The sequence below is a fragment of the Platalea leucorodia genome (genome assembly GCF_965183815.1).
Source record: "Platalea leucorodia genome assembly, chromosome: 13".
NCBI classification, from domain to species: domain Eukaryota; kingdom Metazoa; phylum Chordata; class Aves; order Pelecaniformes; family Threskiornithidae; genus Platalea; species Platalea leucorodia.
The window spans coordinates 13,715,613-13,734,478 of record NC_138835.1 but is presented as its reverse complement, the minus strand read 5'-3'; the positions used below and the strand labels follow the sequence as shown (position 1 = coordinate 13,734,478).

The 18,866-nt window shown below is 49.9% G+C and overlaps 1 protein-coding gene across 1 annotated transcript in view; it reads left to right on the top strand.

Moving 5' to 3' along the window:
• Positions 1-4,715: 4,715 nt before the first annotated feature.
• Positions 4,716-18,866, top strand: part of LAMA5 (laminin subunit alpha 5) — a gene marked incomplete at its 5' end in the record, with an annotated part of 94,643 nt that continues 80,492 nt past the window's right edge. The window contains 2 exons of the mRNA XM_082325699.1: positions 4,716-5,030; positions 11,095-11,247. Coding sequence (XP_082181825.1) covers positions 4,716-5,030; positions 11,095-11,247 — 468 coding nt within the window. The remainder of the gene's footprint in view (positions 5,031-11,094; positions 11,248-18,866) is intronic.

The following is an 18,866-nucleotide window of genomic DNA, read 5'->3' as shown; positions in this document are numbered from 1 at the left end:
GGGGGGGGGGGAAATAACTGTTAATTCCAGATGTGTCCTAATTCAGCTCTTGCTAATGCTCATTTGGCGCTTGTCAGTTTTAGGGGTTTGCATTTTTACGTAACGTAATCCAATTCTGAAAAGATAAAAAGGATGCTCTCTTTCCTAGAGTTGCTTCCTGTTGTATCACCCTATCAGTCTGGTCTGGTTTGTCCAGTTCTAACTATTCCTGTTAACATTGCAAAACCAGCATCAGGAATATTTTAATAAAAGCAGAGCTGTGCCGGGTATAGCACTGTGGGGTGCAGGTTTATGGCCTGTAGCAGGTAGCAGATGAGGTAGTGCGATGAGTCCGTCCCTTCTGGCCTTCGGCTTTATGTGTTCGTAAGAACCAGCCTGAGAAAGCGAGGCAGATCCTGGTCAAATTCCTCATGCCCTCAACAAAACTCTTCAGTCGTTTCCCACTGTAGATTCAAACTGTGCCCTAGCTCCCCACATGCAGAAGGGTTTAAAAAGCTGTAATTGAGCTGTCAGTTTGAAGAACAAACAGGGGAAATGTACTTTGGGTCTGTGTCTGTGGGCTGTTTGCAGAACTGTCTGCATGTGCATGTGTGCGGGGGTCTGTGTGAACAGGGGGGGGACTCCTTTCCGTGCCTCTGAACTCAGCAAACTCAATGAAAGCCTCACTTGAAACCTGCTTATGTCTTTTTTTATTTTGTTTTACAGTCTTCTCAGTTACAGCCCGTGAAGCTTGTAAAATTATAAAGCTGGAGATGTGCTTGAAGGATATTGATTGCTCTTCTGGCTTGTGTTGGTTCAATTCCAGCTCATGTGGAATTAGTTCTTAGCTGCTAGTAGCTGTTCTCGACACACTTGTGTCAAGACACGACATGCTTATGGAAATGGTGATCTTGGTATAATGCTCTTAGGTCACCACAGAGCAAAGCTCAGGAAACACGTTCCTTCACACTGCTTGCAGCAGGGTAGTAGAAAAGTAATTAAATCTTCTGTAAGATAACATGTTCCTGACCCTATACAATACACGGTACAAGAACCATATGCTCTCCTATTTCTCTTGGCTCAGGCACTGCTTTTACTGATGGCTCCTACTGTGGTGGTACCTTGCTAGGAAATGCTGCACGTGAAGGCAACGGTTCTTTTTTCATTGGCCATATGTTCGTTTTCCCAGAGTGAGGAGCACTTCTTTCTTTTCTCTGTGTAATAGACAATACAAAACCAGAGAATTTATTCACAGCAAGCAGAATGTGTTTGCATTGCCACTGAATTACTCGGTGGGCCTTGCTTCTGTCTGTGGGACACTTCCCTGCACTTCTGCAGCAGGCTAAAAGGGTCTGCGTAGACAGGAAAACTCTTGCTTGTAATTTGCTGAATTTTTGCTCAGATTTAGGAACTGGGTTCCCTCATCAAGGCAAGCTGTTGGGAGCCCAAACACTGAATTTATTCTCGGATCTCTTTTAAGCTCTTCCTGTCCCTTGACGCTCCCCAAACAGTCATTCTACAGCTTGCTTGAAGAAAGAGCTTGCGGTTTCTGATGGCGGCTTCTGGCAAGCTCCTCATGGCCCTGCAGTTCGTAGGGAGGCAAAAGTGAAAACTTCAGTGGAACTCAGATGCCTTTAACTGTTGCAGATGGATAGCAGCATGGCTGAAGTCATGTTGCTACATGTAGGTTCAGAGAAGCTTGGAGTAGGATTGCTACGGGCTGGATTTTGTTTTTTCAGTTCTTTCTGTATTCACTGGTAGTGGATTGGTTTTAAATGGAAAAGTCTCTTCTGCTTCAACACCTCCTATTTGAGAGTGTGTCACTATGACCAGTAGCTTTGTGAAGCCGAGCCAAGAAGCACCATTGCTGGGCTCAAGAAACTAGTAAAATTCAAAGAGGGATCAGAGCAGATAATAACATGAATGGTAAATGTCCAGGGCTGTTGAAGTTAACGCTTAGAAAAGCTTCTTAAATGGAAGAAAAGCTTCAGTATTCAAGCTAAGTTCTGGCTGTTACAGGTCAGGGGACATCTTTTTTGGGAGCAGAGTATTCCTTGCCCACCCACAGGGGTTTTCACCTGACATGTTTGCTGCTGGTGACTCTCAGATGAGATGTTGGACTAGATGGGACTTGTGTCCCATCCAGATTAGCAAATATGTCTTGTTTTCCTGAGTGTGGCTGACCAGAGATGGCATCAGAATAGGAGTTCAAGCTGTTAACCGCAACTTTTTGGTTAACCTCGGATATTAAATCAGATGTTTAGCTATGTTATAAACCCTCTGCCCCTTTCTTTCTGTGCTGGGAAAAAAGCCTCAGAATCCTCTTTCTTTAAACCATTTCTATTGCTTCTCGGAAAACTTCAGATCCCCCCAGTATAGGTAGCCTAAGTACATTTTCAGTCTTCAAACTGTCTTTGCAAAGTAGCTCTGCGGTTGCCTAGAGCCGAGTTCAGCCTGCGGAAGGGTCATTTTTTCTGCGTGGTGCTCCTGAGTCATGCCACAACACCCACGTGCTAGCTGTGATTTCACTCTGGATGGATTGTTCATTTTCCTTAATTGCATGTTGGAGGGGTGATTAATTACGCGCCACGACGTTACCACTAGAGGGATTACGGATAGTAGACTGGCCCAAGTGGTTTGCCTTGTAACTCTCTAGAGGGAGTGGGAGAAAGTTATTTTCCTAATCTGTGCCCTGCTTTCCTTGTTAACTCTTTTTACATATTCACAGGTGCCATGGGGTGTAAGTAGCTAATTAAATATGGCATTTGACAAAGTTTAAGGAAGTTTCCTTAAGTTTCCTGTCCTCTGGAGTATTGGTCTCCCATACATAAACATGTTAGTTAAAGATTACTGCAGAGCACATGTATTTTTCAAAGGTGGCCATTCTACTTTCCCCAGAGCAAGCTACCCATTTTCAAGCACAGTTTAAAGGGCAAGGACTGCCTGTTCTCCTTATAAGATTTGTGTTAAAAGGTTCTATTTACCTTTTAAAGGATACATTCATCTGCTGAGTGCTAAGATCTTGCATTAAGGGGGGAAACCAGGGGAAAGATCTCCAAAGAAGCGGACAAGCAGGAAGGGGTTAAAAGATGTCTGAAAGCCCTTTAGGAAGTCTTTCTAACTGAATGGGCTTGGCGGCTGTGCTTCAGTGCTTCCTCGCCATGTGGAACCAGGCACCTCTCACCACCCTGCCTTCACAAGTCCTGATGTCATGCGAATGCAATCTGGCGCTGCGCGGTGCCAGGAGAGGAACAGCTGGCACTGGATGGCTCCCTGGGCCGTGATGGCATCTGGGTCCGCAGTCCTCCACCTCCTGATGGGGGACCGACCAGCTTCCCCAGGCAGCGCCGAGCCGGAGGGCTGCAAGTGTCCGACCGCCTGCAGCACAGGGCGCTGCGGTGAGCAGGGCTCCACTCGCACCCTGCGGTAATCTTACAATAGATCGCTGTGGGATAGGCCGCGTCCAGTGCTTTAGAGACAGTAAAAGGGGTCTTTCGAAGGCCCTCGAAAGCTCCGAAATGAGCGTAATTGCATAGCCTGCCAGGTACACGCCATATGCGAGTGCAGTCTGCGGAGCTACGTATTTGAACTATACACATCACAACGCGTTTTTTTTTTTAAAGAGCTTTTCATATTTAAGACAGTAACTTTTCCAAGAGGGCTGGTTCCTGCTAGGCTGTCCACAAAAGAGAAACAAAGAGGATGATGTGAGGCAACGAGCAAATGCCAGCAGTAGCCTGTGAAGACCTGGACACGCTAAAGAGCTCGTTTTGCTTCTTGCGGGGTTCAAATACTATAGCGATCCAACTGTACCGAGTCCAGACCTGATCTATGTTGGTCTACTCTATCTTCTTAGTTTAAAGAAACAGTATTGGCCAGTTCGGGCACAACATTTTATGTGTATCGTTCAATTCTTGGATTTTAAAAAGTCTGTCTGTGCTAGAAAATCAAAGTAGTGTTTCGATAAGTTAATTTATGTATTGTTATATATAACTTCTTGTAATATGTTCAGTTTCTTATCCGTAAAGCATCTTCCCCCCAGTAGTGTATAAAGACCTGACAGTGTGTGTGTCCTTGCAGGTCACACCAGGGAGGGACTGTCCGTGGGTAGCGAGGGATGGGGAGAAGGTTGGGTGCTCGCTGAGCTGTGTCTTCCCCCGAGGTGAGAAGGCAAAGCCTTTCCCGGACAGCCAGCCTTTCTGGGGAAAGCGGAAGCGAATTTTCACTGTCCAAATCTAATGAGAACCAACAGCATACCCCGAGGAGAGTGAACGGGATTTTGTGGAGCCTTTTACTCTTTTGTTAATTAGTAATAGAGTTTTTCCTGGAGATAAACGGATCTATCGGTTAATGGAGTTTAACGTACTAAACTACCAGCCGGCGCGACCAAGGCAGATACAATGGGCACATTGTTCCCCTGGGGATCCTATCCCCCCTTTGGCTTGGGGGGGTGGGATCACTTCACCCCCTGTGGCCTCTCCTCCCGCGGGGCCGGGGGATCCCGGGGGGGTCCCGGGACGAGGGCGGGGCGGGGGGGGGGCTGGCAGCGGACCCCGCCGTCGGCGCCGAGCGAAAGGGTTAAGGGCGGCGGGGCCGCGCAGGGGGCGGGCGGCCCCTCCCCGCCGCCGGGGCAGAAGTAGCGCGTCCGCGGCGGCGCGGCGGGCAGTGCCGGGGCGGCGGGACCGGGGAGGCCGCGGCCGCTGCCCGCCCCCGCCGCTCGGGCAGCCTCGGTGAAGATGGCGAGGGCGGCGGAGCGGGGCGGTGCGCGGCTGGGGTTGCCGCTGCTGGGGTTGCCGCCGCCGCTGCTGCTGCTGCTGGGTTTGCCGGTGCTGGCCGCCGCCGCCCGCCCGCCCGCCTCCTTCCCCAGCGATGTGAACGGGCACAGCCTCCACCCGCCCTACTTCAACCTGGCCGAGGGCACCCGCATCTCCGCCACCGCCACCTGCGGCGAGGAGGCGGCGGGCGCCGGCAGCCGCCGCGCCGTGGAGGATCTCTACTGCAAGCTGGTCGGGGGGCCGGTGGCGGGGGGGGACCCCAACCAGACCATCCAGGTACGGCCGGCGGGGGGGCACACACGCACCCGCACACGGGCGGCTTGCGGAGCCTCGCTAGGGGGGCAAAGCCGCCTCCCGGCCGGGGTGGGGGGTGGGTGCAGACGGGTCCGAGCCCCCCTTTGTGCTCCCTCGTCCCAGCCCTGCTCTTCAGCCGGCGGTGCGAGAGGAGGCAGAGCTCGGTCTCCCCGGGGGCTGGGAAGGGCAGAGGCTGCGGCAAAGAGTAGGGCAGCTCGGAGATGGGCGAGCAAGCGGCGTGCGGGGTCCCACGGCCCCCACTGCCACTGGTGTTTTCCCACGCATCCCCACTTGACGGCCACCACAGCCGGACCTTATGCAGAGCTGGTGTCGGCCAGCTGGCTGGTGGGTGCTCTGGGAGGGGGCAGAGGGCAGGCAGGGGTGGTCCCCAGGGCATCCTCCCTTGCCCGGGCCTGTGCACCGGGGCCGGGGGCCCATCTGAAGCCCCGCGGAGCAGCGGGGCGATGAGACACGCGTGCTCTTTCTCTCCCAGCCTTGCCAGAAGTTGCACACGTGAACCGTGGCTTGCTGAGTTCCCATGGCATTATTTTTAAAGTTGTTGGTTCTTTACGTTGACAAAATTCTGGGCAAACCAGCTCCTAAATTCCTCTGCCGGTCAGCGAATTAATGTATGATAAACGTGCTAATCTTTACCTTTATGGGTCTTAACTCCACCATTCTCTCTGAGTTCAGCGGGGCATTAGGATGAGCAGAAGAGAAAGATAAGAGGGTGAATTTTACGAGCAGATGTCAGGTGACTTATCTCGGGGGTCCCATTTTGAGTGGACCAGAAGGAGCTTGTAGCCAGGAATGTAGATGGTAAAAACTGCTGTACAGTGCAACGGCTATGGTCCTCTTGAAAAGAGGAAAGAACAGTTGTAAACAGGCTTGTAAAACACTAGTTATAGTTGCAGGAACTCCAGACCCGCTGCCCCCCTCGGGGCAGCCCAAGCTGGGAAGAGCAGCTCTGATTTGAAATGCTTTGCAGCCTGAAGCCTGCCAGGGAGCCGCCAGCTGCTCCTCGCCAGCGTTTTCTGCTTGTTGCTTATGAGGTTCACAGTGCCCGTTCACCTGTTGTGACAGAGCAGTGGGGTTGTCCGTGTTGTGTGTAATGGTAAGGAAGAGCAAGGGAAAACTCAGTTTCTTGGATCAAGCCTTTCTTGGCCCTTTTGGGAGGGGTGGCTTGGTTATAAGATGATCTCTGAAACGTTTTTCTCATTCTGGCCACATTCTCCCGCATTAGTGCTGTACTAGGAATTTTCTGGTTATTGTGTGGTCGTGACATGGAATTTTGCCCTGTTTGTAGTAGAAATTGTTGAAGATGTTACTGGATGGCAAAAAGCTGACGTATCCTCCTCTGAGTTTTGCTACCTTTTAAAGTGATGTGTTTCACTTTGCTGCACTGTAAAATAATGTAACTTGAAGAAACTTTGCTTTAAGTACTAGTAACAGGAGACTTATAGGGACTTAGATGTAGTAATTGTGCCTACAGTGAGGCAAAGGTAAAGAAGTAATTGCTACTATGTGCACTTGCAACCAAATGTGAATGATCTGCCAAGCAAAACTGGGAGGATAAGGCTGCTTGGAAAAGCTGGCAAATGTGGGTATGCATTTATCGCTCCACATCTGTCCACACTGCTGGTTCAGCATGACGCACTGCACTAAGGATGCTGGTGACTAAAATAAACCCCGTACCAGCTTTGGGGGCAGTTGTAACTCATCCTTCAAGTACAGCCCTTTCCTGGCACCGCAGGGTGTGTGCATCCTCCCGGCTTCCCCCTGCTGCCCCACAGGGCTCCTCGCTGCGGATTGCTGCAGTGACCCCCTCCCATCCCCTCTGCAGCTTTGGCACAGGGTCGCTTTGATCTGAGCACCTCTTCCCAGGCCAGTGGTCTTTGGTCACTCTGAAAGCTTTAGAAAAATCCTTTTGTAGTGGCTCCTTTCCATGACCACAGGCAGAACCTAAAAGGGAGGGGAGGAAACAGGAGGCATCAGAGCAGAGGTCAGAGTTCCCAATTCATCCCCTTTAGGGGTTTTGGCACCACCCGGTGAGTAAAGCAATGAGGGAGGTGGGAGGGAAGTGTTCAATTTGAGCAGACTGAAACGACAATAACGAACTCCACACGCGCATGTCCTCGCTGCCCATGTGTCCCACCGGACCGAGTCCCTTCCCTTCTCCGTTCACCTGCTCCGTGCTGCTCGTGCACAGTGCGGCTGTGGTGTAAAGGGGTTTTGGTCAGGAATTCTGGAAGAATGCCTCTTGGGACCCTTCAAGAGATTTCCACGTGCTGTGGTGGTGAAGGGATGTTTGCTTGACTAAAGACCTAGCGTAAACACTAATACAATCATCTAGTCAATCAGTTCAGTCAGCTCTCTGTTTTCTCCTTCTTTTCGTTTGACATCGTAGAAGACTTTCAGGAAAGGGAGTTTATTGACTTTAAAACATGATAGTCTTAAAATGTCGATAATCGTTAAGCTTTCTGAAATAACGCTCCCCTAAAGACACTTGCAGTGTTTTTGGCACAGCTTGTGGGAAGGCTCTAAACCTTTTCAAGGAGTTTCCTTTGCTTTATTCAGGGCTCTTTGGCAGAAGACAGCAATTCTAACCGTGGGGGGCTTTTCGGTCTGCAAGGATGTGATGCACAGCGATGCTGAGGTGTGGTGAAAGGGACTCGCCATGGAGGCTTGCTTCCCTTGTCCCACTCGCTAATCAGCCTGGGCGATCCTACCTTAATGTCTTGAAACTGAGGCAAAAGAGAGATTACAAGTTTATTTTTCTGGTCGAGCTTTACTGAAGAAGCTTGTAGCTGCCTCCCAAGACAGAGACAGCTCTGCAAAGGCGTAGCTGTGTGCTCACGTTCCCCATCCTGCCCAGCTGCCTGGGGGCTGTTCCAGAGACCTGGCAAAGCCGTCAGGGATTGTACGCTGCTCTGAGGCAGGGTTGTAGATGATTACTTTATTGCAGGAGATGAGTTGTATATCAATAAGGGAAGTTACTAGCATTAGCTGAAGCAATTATAGACCTTAGAATTTTAAAACGTGCAACAAAACTCACTGATTTCAAATCAGTGCTTCTTTTGCTTTGTTTGCACGTTGAATTGCAGCACTGAGCTACACTTGCCAGAGCAGCATTGGTGCTTACTGGAGGTCTTGTCCTCTTGCTCTTCCAGGTGTTGGTAACAGATGAGGTCTGAAGCTGTTTCATACCTGAATGTCTCTGAATTAAGTGGCATTCTCTTGCTATCTGCCATCGTCAGTGACCATCTGGCCCTGTGCGCTCTTTAGCCCATGGCATCTCTCGTGCGTGGTGCCGCGCGGCAGGGGGGAGCTGGCTCAGCCCAGGGCTCTCTGGGGTTTGGGTGACACTTGGTGTGGTTCCTCTCTGTACGTGTCTCTTCTGTGTTTACATATGTGATAGCATTGGACTTCAGTGGTGTAACTGCAGCTGAAGATATGCAGTTTTTAAAACAAGTTGCTGTTACCTGCAGAGAAGATGCCTGATGAGATAGCGCCTGCTTAACTCTGGGTGAGCAGTTACTTGATCTGCGAGGACAGCCCCGGTAACAGCTTGCAAGCAGGCGCTTTCCTTGTCCGAAGTATTACTTTTTGCCCCCCGTTTCCTGCCCCTCTTACCTCATCCCCTGTGGCCCAGGCTGGGTCACGCTCCCTGTGGTTTTCCGATAAATTAGGTGAGGAGAGCTGAGGTTGGGTCATGGTAGGGCCAGATAAACCGGGACAAAGCCATCTGCTTTCCCTGAGGCAAGCCGTGCCAGCGGGGTGCCAGGCTGGCCTTTATGCTCAGGGGAAATTTCAAAGTTCCCATTGACGTGAGCAGGAACAGGATCAGGCCTTGCAGGTCTCTGGAAGCTGCCCTCCATTCAAACCTCCTCCTTATCTCTCTCCCTTTGCAGTTTGCTCTGATAGTGGCAGTTTTATGTTCTCTAAGCTGCCTTGCAACTTCTTGCATTGCTGAAGTTCTTTCTTTGGTGTACCTTGGTGATGTCCATGCCTCTCCTGCTCTGGCAACCTGCTGTCTCTGCTAAGCCTGTGGCTCACAATTGCTTTTTAATTAAAATCCTCTGCTGATGTCAGAACTTCTCTCTTCCCTGTAGAGACCTGACTGTGCAGGAGCCTGACTTGCTCTAAAATAGGAAAAGCTGGAAATGATTCTCATCAGGTTTAGGTCTGGCTCTAATGAAAGAACTAATGAGCAACTGGTGCATCAGAGGGGCTAATCACACTTTTAACAGCAAACTTAGTTCAGCTGTTGATGTGTTACCAGCCCAGTGGCAGCTAACACATGCCAGCTGCACAGCAGTGGGGAGGGATAACAGCAGCATTACAAATGTGGCACAGCTGATCCTAATTTTTAGTCCTCTCTCACTAAACTTGAATTGACTGTTGCCCATCAATGTGAACTTTGAGTTCAAAATGGTTTTCCCATCTGTGGCAAGAATTTAAAGTATGAAAACATTTATTTTTTTTTGTTATTTATCCCCATTTTGTAACCTTGCCTCACTTCTCCCCCCGCCTCAGTGTTGTGTATTGTGCAGCAGAAATTTCCACACAACCTGTTGCACCGGTTCCCGTTAAAGGTTTGAGCTGAAGAGTTGGGTCAGTTTTATCTGGTCTGCTCTCCCTCCTCTCTTAGTGCATGTTCAAACGAGTCCTGACCTCTCCGTACAGCCGGAGCTCCCTGCATGGGCATCAGGGTTACCTGGATGGTTTCAGCTGCCCTTTTCTTTGGCCTTGTGCTTGCCTGGCTGCTATTTTCATATCTCTAGAGGAATTAATTAAACGATGTACTTGTTCGGGATAATTTGCATTGCATAATTGCCTGCAAATAACATAGCACATGGCCGTGGGGAAGAATGCTAGGAAATCTCCGTTTCCTTTGCACTGAGATTCCTGCGGAGTTTGGGGCATCTGGAAAAATCACTTGCTCTGCGGTGGCTCTGTCTTGCCTCAGCCTCGTAGGGAGGGAGTACGCAGGAAGGAGATTGCCTGTCTTGAGATCTTGTACCTGGTATAATATTGAAGCTGTCTGCAGCTGGGACAGGCAAGGGCAACTTGCTTGCCTGGGGATAACTGCGCCTTTAAAAGGAAAACTGCCTGTAACAGAGTTCCCTTCTAGGCTGTTTGTAGCAGCAATTTAAGTGACAGAACAGTGGCTCCACAAAACAAATAACTTGCCAATTTTCAGGGCTATTTGCAGGTTTCCTTAAGAGTGGGTCAGATTCATTTGTGCATTAAATGGGAAAGAAAGAATTGCCCCTAACAGCTCAGGTCTTTGTCTGATCCTGCTCAGGAGGTGCTGTTAAAGTTGCAGAGCTGTTTTCTCTGGCAGCGTGTCCATGGAGCTGACAAAGCCACCCGCGCCACAAAAGCAAGGCAGAAAAGTGATTGCAGCTAGGTCCCTGGCCAGCTGACAGCAGGGGCTGTCCCTTTCTGGCCTTGCATTGCGGCATCACCAGCAAAAGGAACTTGGCTGCTAGACTATTAAGCTTGAAAATGCAGCTGAAAGGACTGTACTTGTGAAATGAATAGGTTGACAAGAAACAGATTGCAGGGAGTTGGGCAGAAGAACTGCCGGTCTGGGTCCATAGGAATGACTGAATGGTCCGGGTCAAGATCTCTGGCTGTCAGCAGGGGTGTGAGTGGCAGCCTCAGCGGAGGAGCTTGTGGGCCTAGAGCTTGAGCTACTGCTCTCCATCGTGGTTCGGCTTCTCCCTCTGCATGCTCTTCTGCATTTGGCAACCACTTCTTTGTGTCTGGGTCCCTTTGCCAATGCTCAGTGCATATCTGAAATACAGAAGGGGTGCTTGTTAGAGCAGCCCAAATTCTGCACTGGGTTGTTGTGGGTTTTTTGAGCTTTTTCTTGTTCCTTTTTCCATCTGTGCTCTAAATTGGTGCAAACAAAAAGTTTATATATTGATTTGTATTAGCAGGCTTACACCCTGTGTCTTCTGAATTGCTGCAATACCTGTCTGCTTTGTGCCACGTTTTTCTGGCTACAGTTAAATGTTATTTTTGTACTTTCCAACAGGGCCAGTACTGCGACATCTGCTCCTCTGCAAACAGCAACAAGGCCCACCCCATAACAAATGCCATTGATGGGACAGAGCGCTGGTGGCAGAGCCCCCCTCTTTCCCGGGGGCTGGAGTTCAACCAGGTCAACGTCACTTTGGACCTTGGACAGGTAACCCAAGTCCTTCTTGATTGCTGTAGACCATGCTGGCAAGGAGCTGCCCCTCTGCTTCTAAAATCCTTCAGTGGCCCTTTCTGGAAGGGTGGGACAAAACCCGCTCACTTAATGACAGGGCAGGAGGCTCTGGTTAAAATATGGAAGGGAAAAACCTCTTGTCTGTCTGTTTGTAGTATTAGCTGCAGTCTGTGCTATTTGCTGTTACTATTGAGGCTCTCCCTAAAAGTTGAGTCACTCATGGAAACCGACCACAGTATGCAGGTGCCATTCCCCTAAAGAGGGTACCTGGCTCCCGAAGGGGGACGGTTAGCAAGGCTTCACCCCAGAGCTCGAAAATACAGCCCTGAGGAATTTAAGGTTGTGCTGTAAAACTTCAACTGGTTCGTTTAAAACTCTAAAATCAGCAAGTCCTGCTGAAGATCTTCCTATAAAAGACAAAGAATGACAATGGATGTTTGGTCTCTAATGCTGGCAAGTCAAAGGGAATTAACATTGTAATAGCACGGCTGCCAGTCCCCACCGCCTCCTCTGATGCTCCTATTCATCCGCAAAACTATCCCTCTGGAAATGGGTTATTCTCTCAGACTTTTCTCAGCTTAGGGGAAAGCAGCAGAAAAGATGGCCCGGCTGAAGCCGCAGAGGCGGGAAGGTAGTATAAGCCAGAGAGGTGAAGGGCTGCGGGACGTGGGTCTGCTTTCTGGTATGGGACCATTGCTCCGGCTGTTGGATGGGGGAACTCCTCAGTCCTCTGCCGTGCAGCCTCATCTCTGGGAGCAGCCCCAGCTGGTTGCTGGCAGCCATTAGCCCTGTAATTCAGGATTGGGGCATTTGCTCTGTAGTCTGACAGTTTAGCAGTTAACTACTGAAGTGCCCCCATGAACAGGTAGGGATGGGCTTTCACCTCCTCTGCTGCACTTCCCCGAGCTCTGCTACCAGCCCTGCAGCACCGAAGGCCAAGTTTGAGTCTTCTTGGCTGAAGGTCTGTGGGATGGGGCAGTTGTGGAGCTGTGGACAGCTCACCTCTTGCGTAGGAAACCTGGCTGCTGTGATTGCTCAGGCAGCCTTTCAGGGGCTGAGTGCGCTGCCCCTTTATGTGGGAGTTTGCACTGATTGCAGTGATTTCAAGCCTTGTTGGGCGCTGAAGCTTTGCACTGACCTTGCAGGTGGCTTTTTCACGCTATGTGGTGGAGTAAAGGCTTGTTTGTCACTGCTGTTTCTAAGGCGCCTGACTCCAAATTTACAGCGATAGATACCTGGGATGTATGGGTGATGATACCCTTCTGTTAGATGCCTCAACATGCACTTCAGCCCCCAGGATTGTCTCTGACCCACTCCCTGCCCTGCTGTAGCACTCGCTTGGAGCCTCTCAAACACCCTCCAGAAATTTGTTCTCTCCCATGAGTGCCAGCTATCTAAAGCTGTGCTATACACAGCACCAGCAAAATATCTCCTAACGCCTGGGGCACATCATGCATCGCATAATAGCTGTGTGGGCAAAGCCTCCCGGGGCCGCACACAGTGTGCTGATCCCATTAGCCAATGTAGGTGGCATCTGCTGTGTCTCTTAGAAACTTTCCAGCTGGCGGCGATGTGCTGGGTGGGTGGATTGCTTGCACTCCCTCCTCCGACCAAGGGCCAGCCTGCAACGCTGCTTTCTGATCGCTCACTGCTTCTCTGGAATGGGATTTTCAAAGACTGTCTTTCCTTGAGAGTTTCTCCTCTTTGTCATTCTCTGTGGCAACTTTCTGGCTTTAGGCCAGAGCTAACCCAGCTGTGCTGTGCGCTTGCAAGCTGCTGCATTTGGCTCACCTGGGGATTTGCAGCCTTCAGAGCTGCCACGCTGGGAGCCAGAGCCTGGAATAATTCGGGGGGCTGCAGTACTGCTAAAACTGAGCTGGTGTAAGTTTACCTTCTCTCTCCTGCCTTCCTCTCCCAAGCCTCTGTATTTGCTCTCGGTACCCTGGGAGGTGGGATTGCACCATTGTTTCTGCAAGGTTAACAGCAGAATTTGCACGCGTGGTGCTGGTTGCAGTTGCTTCGCCTGATGGGGAGTTTCTCTGGGCTCACAGATCCTCCGCTTCCCTGCCACCTTTGCAAAGTAAGCGGTTGCCCAGCTGGTCTCAACGGGAGTGCAAACCTAAAGCTTCAGCTCATTTTAGTGGCTTCCTCCTTATACGTGCCCTTATTGTATGTAATTGCTATAATAACCTCTTTATTCTCCTGGTGAGAGTCAGTTCTTTGCTTTTCCCTCCTTTGTTTTGGTAGGTCGGGCAATAGAAACAAGATGAAATATTACAGAATCGCTAATTTCCTCCTTTTGAAGTTGAGGTTGGTTGAAAGGATGGAAGATAAAAAGAGGAATTCTTGGGACCCAGCGGGGTCTGCAGGGCGAGTGCTGGATCAGGCCGGCGGGGTCTGCAGGGCGAGTGCTGGATCAGGCCAGTGTACCTGGCAGCCAGGCTTTGCAAATTCCTTGGATACCTGTGAAACAGCGCAGGTAACACCCTCAAAGGCATGTCTGAGAGCAGGGCTTTTTTTGGCTGGCAAACAAGGCCTCTCCTTGCTCTGTGTAACCCTCTACGGTGCTCTTGGACCAATTAAGATTTAATTTAAGGGACTGACGGCCACTAAAAGCTTTTGTCCCTTTGGGGGATCATGAGTGTCTGGAGTGCTGGTGCTGATGGCATGGTGGGTGCTTTGGCGGGGGGGCATGGCCAGGGTTGGCACAGGAGCTTACGGTGTCAGCCCCCTCCGTTAGCTGCCGTGCTTCCCTGCTGTCTTCATCCCTCTTGAGCCATAAGTGCTTAATTACCAGCTGGAATCGGGTTTCTCCAGCATTTGGCAAGGCTGTGGCAACTGGGAAAGGGGCAGTTAATTAAGCGGCCTGTTGGTCTTTGCTTTTGCTGGCTGGGAGCTTGCTCTCCTCACAGGGATGTTAAAATCCTATGGGAAGGAGAGAGGGAGGAATATTCACAGCCAGCAAATAAGTTAAAGAACGGCTCAGGCTGGCCACCCAGCTGGTGTGAGTATATTAAACACTTGCATCATGTCATCTTACTGCCAGCGGTGGCCTAATCTTAACGGCTTCATCAGCAAGGCGGATCAGAGCTCCCACCACAGCATGGGAAGAGATTGTGTCTGATTATCTGCTGGGGGGGTCGGATCTGAATTGCTCCCGCTGGTGCCGTGTCTGTTCCTGCCTCCTTAGGGAAGAGTAATTTTTCTTTTCAGAATTGGTAGGAGGAAAAGTCGCTTGAGGGTTCCCATGTCAGTCCTGGGTCTGAGCGCCAGGAATATGGCAAACAGCTCCAAGGAGGAAAGCTAAATGGATTTTAGGAGCTGCTGGGGAGGGGGGACTATGAAGATGGAATTATTTTTTTTTTTCTTGCCTTCATTCATGACATTGTGCTTAAAGCTTTAGTATATTTAAGATGAATGGCTGGGCCACTGCATGGATTTGCTGCAAAATACAACATCACAGCACCATGATAAAGCACAGTTCAAGTTTTGCAAGGTGGAAGAACTGAAGGGTGCTGTGTGCTGGGAGGACACTGTTGTGTGTTGTGGTATTGCTGGACAATCCGGACTTGTCCCCAAAACTGGCCATCCTGCCTGGCTTGGAGGGCAAAGGCCCATGTTGTGACGGAGGCTCCAAGCTCTTTTTTCTCCTGCCCGGAGCCTCCAGACCAGCTGGAAATGGGAAAGTGCCTCTGCTGCAAAGGGGTTGTGCAGGGAGCAGAGGGACAAGGAGACCATGACTCACTGCTACCATGAGAATTGTCCCCTGTGATCCTCTTGTGATTAAGTGCCACGGTGGGTGGAGGGGAGGAAAGGGTGTGATGGAAGAGTCCTCGTCTTTTTTTTTTTTTCTCCCCCCCCCCCCCCCCTCTTCAAGAAGGTCATTTGAGTCAGAGCTGACAAAAATCAGGAGGCTTAAAGAAACATGAATGGCTGGCTTCCTGCCAGGGCCTGACATCTTCCTTGCATGAAGGTGAACCCAGGCCAGCCCTTCCCAGAGATGTTTATGGATAGTTGGTGCTTTCTGATAAACTCTGTGGAGAGGAATGCTTGCAGTCATGCAAGAGCAGGAGCTTCGTGCCAGTGCTTGCTTGAGGTTAATTACTGCAGTGAGAAGGTGGCTGGATAGCATCCCCTGTCTCCCCCCGCTCCCCAGAGTCTGCTGGCCCCAGTGACACTAGAGAACAGCAGGATTTCAGACTGAGGCTTTGCGGGAAGTTTTGATTTACACCCCAAAGGTATTTAATTCGGCAGTGCCGCACAGAGGGCGCGCAGCCTCCCATACACACCGGTCACCGGCAAGAACACTTATGTCCCGTTCACCTCTGCCACCAAGAAGAGAAACCTCCTCCTTTGGAGAGCTCCAGGCTGTTACTGCTTAAAATGCAGCTCCCTTTAGGGTTAAATAGAAAAAAATTGCATTCATTGGTAACTCATGAAGATAGAAAGGAAATGAAAAGGATTGAGAGCTGACCTCCCGGGCCAGTCTGAAGGTGTGTTTTGCAGTCACTGTAAGATGTGTCTAGGCAAGGGAGCAGATCGATAGCTTACTGGGTGCCTAGAGAAGTACCTCTTGAGTTTTCTAGTAATTACAGTGGGATCTGCCAAAGTTACCATTTTTTCTGGCCTCTGTTGAACTGATTAACTTATGCTTGCCAGGCTCTTCTGGCTCCAAAGTAAAGGTGTTCGTTGGCACAATACACACTAGGCGCTTCAGCCCTTGGCCAACAGGCTGCTGTTCTGTCAGTGCCAAACTTCTCTCCAAAGGAGGTGGGTGTTTTTCCTGTGATGGATTTCCAGGGCATAAACCTACTTCCTTTCCCTCTTGCACTGCAAACGTGGCCCCTCGGGACTGGCTTTGCACGATGGTTGTACGTGCAGGACGCTTGCAGGTTCTGCGAATGTGGCTGAATGCCTGACTTGCATGAACAAGTCAATCCTCTTTGTGCAAACTGATTTCTTGTTAATGAATATTACATTTGTACTCATCCTTGGTAGATCTGGGCTGGATTCTGTAGGTGAAAATGCCACTTGGCCTAATGCTAAAGGAACACCACTGAACCAGAGCGTAGTACCTTGTGTGTCTCAGTGCTCTGAAATCTTTCACCTCAGTTTCTAGCCTCCCATTTATTTTCATTTAATTGAAATAGTAATGGAAGCTGCTGGTGGAGATCTTCAGGAGCCCTATTGGAAGGAAGGCCTTGCAAACGGATGGGCTGAGGCTTACCTCCCTGTCCCTAGCAAAAGCCTTCAGCACACAGATGAATCTGATGTTTATTCTCTGGCTTAATTAATTGAAAAAGTCCTTCTTGATGAGTAAACTCATGAAATCCCAAGAGAAAGTTCATGGTTGTTCTTGAATGGAGCTGTTGTCCTAGTGGCTGCTTTCCCTAGGCTTGGTGTGGGATAGGGGTGATGGCCATCCAAGAAGAATTTTCAGCTGAAACTAGATAAATTCTCCCTTCTTTCACCTTCTTCCTTTTGCACCTTCATTTCAGTTGCTGTGAGAGTTCTTAACATCTCCGGGTGATGTAGCTGCTGCCTATGTTTCCCTCCAAGGCATCCTTGTTCATTCTTGTTCTACACGGGGAAACTTGAAATGAGTCTCTTCCTTTCCTTCCCCTTGGTGGGGAAGTCTTCCCCATCGTTTTCCCTAGCACACATCGCTGGGAAATGCACAGCTTCCATTTCTCTCGGGGCCACAGGCTGCCTCATCTGCCTGGCACATGTTTTTCACAGAGCATTGCAAGAATGGGTGAAGATTTAAGATTTTTTTTTTTGTACGTAGTTTTTACTTTTCTTAATTTCTGTTACTGGAAGGACTACTTGGTTTTCACTGTACTGGGGCACCACTGTGGGAAAGGGGTAGGAGGGTTCAGTGACATTTATTGTGAGTTTTTGCACCTTAAGTAAAGGGCTGGGGCGTAAAATCTCTAACAAAGACATTCTTTCTCCAAGTTGTTCTCTAGCTCTTGGAGCAAAAGCAGTATTAAAAATAAAGCACGTTAAGCAGGCTGAGCAGAAATCCGCATTGCTTTCAACAGCTGAGCCTACAGTCTCTTCTCCTGTGTCGAGTCCTCTGTAATTGCCATAAAATCCTCCAAAAGTAGATCAAGATGTCTATTTGTCCGTTTACAGCCTTCAGAAACCTAGTTCTGCGATCTGAAATGGCCCGTGGCTCCCCTTCAACTATGGAGCCTGTTCAGTGCTGCTGTATTTTAACATGACTGTCAAGTGGAAGCGGGGTGCATATTTGTAATGCTTCTCTGGGAAAAGCAGAAAAGGTGTGACTGTGAGAGAGCGCGCCGCGCTGGGAGCTGGCGCTGAGCCCAGGTGTGTGGATCTTCTCTCCCAGTACATTTTCCCCTTTATTGTTTGAAATAACTTAGCTTGTGAAGGCTGTTCTGTTTTCTTCAAAGTTGCAGTTCCCCTGACCCGGACCAGCAGCTTTTTTTTTTTTTCTTTTTTTTTGTGCTGTTAAGGGGAGGTTTTTGCCTTCGCTTGGCCCTTCTCGACCTTTCTGTGCTTTTTGCCAGCTCCCACCGGATTCCTGGCTCCAGTGGCTGTGTGGGAGCCGCTCAGGTGAGCGGGAAGGGAGTGCCTGATTGTTAATCAAGTGGGGATCTGTCTCCTCCGGCAGCAAGAGCAGACCCATCCTCTCCTTTTCAAGCAGCCTTGCCAAGTCAGATGCCAAGCTCCCCTCTCCAGGATCCAGAACAGCCAAGGCTGAGATTTCTTTCCTCTTTGTTAGTGCTGGTGGTGGTTGCTGTAAGGGAAAAGATGTGCGGAATATCACTTTCAGTAAATCATGGATGACATGTGAATTTTAATTGTACGTTACATTTACTTATGTCATGAACCAGTACTGCTTAAAATCAGTTTTCTAGGGCTGCAATGAGTATTTCACTTGTAACATTTGATTCCCGAGAGACCTGCCATGCCTCACGTCTGCCAGGCTGTGAGCACAGAGAAGGCTCCCAGTGGAGCAGGAGGCTCTGGGCAGATCACTCAGCATTGTGGCACCTTTTGTGGCCCCCAAGGAGGGGGTTTCTGCCCGTCCTTTGCGTCTTGTACAAATGACCCTTGTGCTTCAACAGCTTAATCTTCCCAGAGGCTGTGCTTGCTCTGCCTAGACCTGAACAAGCTCCAGAGAATTCAGGTGTTAAAATAAGCCTCAGCCTCCCCCCAGGAACAGCTCCTGGTAACAACTGGTGAAAGGATAATTACTCTGTTTCTAAAAAGTGCGTGCAAGATTTCCACTGTAATTTCTCCCTAGATATTGTTGCCTATGTTTAATTTTGGCGTGATGAGAAATGAGGAGGCTGATGGTGAGGTCTCCTGCCACAGAGCTCCCCCTTCCCTCCAGGCTGCCTGTTCCTGCTCAACTCCCTGGGATTCTTCAAAGATTAGGAGAAAGCCTCAGGCGAGCACGAGCTGGGGAGAGGTCAGGCGAGCTGCAAGCAGGCGTATGGGAGGCTTTAGTTTGTAATGAATAGCTGGAAGGCAAGCCTTGTAATTTCTTGCTGTTCTCCTGGAAAGTGTCTGCTTGGCTGGGCTGGTAAACAAGAGCGTGCCTTGAATCGGGTGTGAATGTG